At 57.3% G+C, this 2,682-nt stretch overlaps 1 protein-coding gene across 2 annotated transcripts in view; it reads left to right on the plus strand.

Moving 5' to 3' along the window:
* Nucleotides 1–2,682, plus strand: part of VPS37C (vacuolar protein sorting 37 homolog C (S. cerevisiae)) — a 19,609-nt gene that overhangs the window by 11,552 nt on the left and 5,375 nt on the right. For both annotated transcript variants that reach the window (XM_010839620.1, XM_010839619.1), the window contains exon 2: nt 415–512. In XM_010839620.1, coding sequence (XP_010837922.1) covers nt 420–512 — 93 coding nt within the window. In that variant the 5' untranslated portion in view covers nt 415–419. The remainder of the gene's footprint in view (nt 1–414; nt 513–2,682) is intronic.

Here is a 2,682-nt window from a genome sequence, read left to right on the forward strand (position 1 = left end):
CATTTCTATTCAGACAGAAATAGACACCTCCTAGAGCGTGTGCTGGCATCAGGGCTCGCAGGCGGCCTTGGGCCAAGTTTAGTCTCTGTCCCTGCCTGTCCGCCTCCCGCCTTTCCTGTCTGCTTCTTGGAGAGCTTCATCTAGCACCTCCAGGAATCGTGGTTTTGCCTCTGGCCACCCAGTTCCTCTGCATATCCTGCGGTTCATGGTTTGGGTGAAGGAGCAGCTTCTTGGTTTCCCTGGGAACAGGGGATGAGCAGGGTAGCTGGACTGTGCCCTCCCTGGGCCTCCCTGTGGACTGGCAGCATCGCTGGGAAACTCCAGTTAGTCTTTAACAGATGATGAACATGGGCTCGGGGGTCCCTTCCACCCGAGCTGCCCCTCTCTCACTTCAGTGTCCTTCTGTGATCCCAGGAAAGATGGAAACGCTGAAAGACAAGACCCTGGAGGAGCTGGAGGAGATGCAGAACGACCCGGAGGCCATCGACCGACTGGCCCAGGACTCCCCGGAGGTAGGGGAGGCTGTCATGGGGCCAGAGATGGCGGATGGAACTGGGTCCCTCCTCAGGGATGCTGGCTTGTTGGGAGTTTGGGCCAGGTCTCTTTCCCTTTTCTGTGGCCTTCTCCCTGATTTGGGCCCATCCAGAGGAGCCCCTGGGGTCTCAGTCCGGTTCCTGGGCCCTCTGGGAGTTCTGGGGAAGGGGGAAGGGCAGGGCCAGGGAGCCCAGGGCCCCAGCCAACTCTGGCTCCCAGTGTCTTCAGGGACCCGCGTGCCCACTGAGCCCCTACCCTGTTGCTCCATCCTGGCTTTGGAGGCATTTCTAAAAGCACTGGGTCTGTCATGTAGCCACCTTTTGCCTACAACCTTGTTTGGCCCTGCATCTCTAGGAGAGCCGTTCTGGGACTGGGATTAGTTCATCTCCTGTTTAATCCGTTTCAGTCATAACACACACCTAATCACCTACAGCTCCTAGTCACCACCCTCATGGGAATAAGCCACCTTCTGAAAGTACAGAGATTTACATTTTATAAAGGGCGCCTTCCCTTCGCCTTGACTCTGTGACTCCCCTGCAAGGTCAAAGAGGTCAGTTAACCAGATGTGGCTGCAGAGCGGGCCGTGCCCGTGGCCATGCCTTGAGTGGCCGCAGTCCGCACGCCGTCGCCTCCTGCCCCTGATGGTTGGGAGACACGGACATTTGGCGAGATCATTGATCGACCTTTGGCATGTGCTTCTGTCTTTGCTGATGAACCATGCCATTTGTCTCTTCTGTATATTCACAGTGTCTGACCCCAGAAAAGGGAAGCCTAGCCATCCAACTTCTCCTGCCTCTGTCTCTGCAGACCTCTTCCCTCTGTGAGGGGCTGTGCAGCCAGACCTGCTCCTGGCTCCTTCCTTGCCGGTGCTCCGGCTGCCCCACCACCCCTCTGCCTGCAAGAGCAGCCTTCGCCAGGGCTGGAGGGCACGGGGTGCAGGGCAGGGTGTGAGGAGAGGCCCGGGGCCCAGATGTGGTACGTCCAGCCACCCAGAGCGAGGCTGGTCTTGGTTAAACTCCAAGGCTGCCTCCAAGAGAGAGAGAGGCTGTGAGCTCAGCCAGGGCCCAGCTCTAAGCTAACTCGATGCCGGCCTTCATCCCCTGTCTTCGCGTGTTAAACACCAAGTGCTTTTCCAGTCTGCCACGAGCACAGTGTGACAGGAACGCCAAGGCCTGTTCTCAAGGGCACAGAACTTCGTAGAAACAGGCCAAATTACATAATGGGAGGTGTGGCGAAGCACAGAATCACAGAAAATGTCAGCAGAAACAGCCTCGTGGGCAAAAGGCAAGTTGAGTTTGTGACATGCAGCTGTGCCTGACTAATTGATTTGAATTCTCGGAAGGGAAGAACACTCACGGGATCGCGGGGAAGTGAAGAATGAGATCTGTAGACTCATGAGACCCTGTGGACAGGGTTCCTCCCACGGGCTGTGAGACATGAACATCGCTGTGGGATTCGAGGAGGGATAGGAGCTCACTGAGTTTGGGCTGTGGACGTTGCTTGGAGAAAAGAGCAGGGGACCGCCATCCCTGTGGAACTGTGTGTGTTCTGGGGTCTTCTGGGTGGGGTGCTTGAACTGTCTTATTGACCTCTTATAATGGGGGTCAAGGGCTTCATTGTGAACTCCTGATGGAAAAAGATTTGGGGGAGGCTCTGGGGAGAGGGGCCAGAAACAGGTAGGACCAGGTTTAGGGGAAAGTGTCCAGCATAGATTTACTGGCTGAAACCCAGGGAAAAGGCAGTGGTGATATAAAGAGGACACATCCACTGGAGATCTGGGGCCCCTTAAGGGGCAGCTGAGCCGGGCACTTCAGGCACCCCTCTGGGTCTGCCACATAAGAGAAGGAAAGCTTTCACGGCTGATGAAAATGAGATTGGAACCCCACAGTGCGGGCGTCCTGAGTCAGAGCCCTTGCTGAGCCACTCCAGAGGGTATTTGTGACAGCCAGGTGAGGGGGCAGACCCGGGAGGCCATGGCCAGGCCCCACAATTTCTGGTAGCCATGGCAGTCCTCTTTCCAGTCTGGAGCTCAAAGGGCAAGCTCCCAGCCCACCCCAGAGCACAGGGCTCCAGGCCCCCCGAAACCCCCTCCTCTAGGACGGTCACGGCTTCCTGCGTCTGCTCGGGGTCGAGCCAGTCGGGCGGGGC

Source organism: Bison bison, unplaced genomic scaffold, assembly GCF_000754665.1.
Source record: "Bison bison bison isolate TAMUID 2011002044 unplaced genomic scaffold, Bison_UMD1.0 scf7180017864124, whole genome shotgun sequence".
NCBI classification, from domain to species: Eukaryota; Metazoa; Chordata; class Mammalia; order Artiodactyla; family Bovidae; genus Bison; species Bison bison.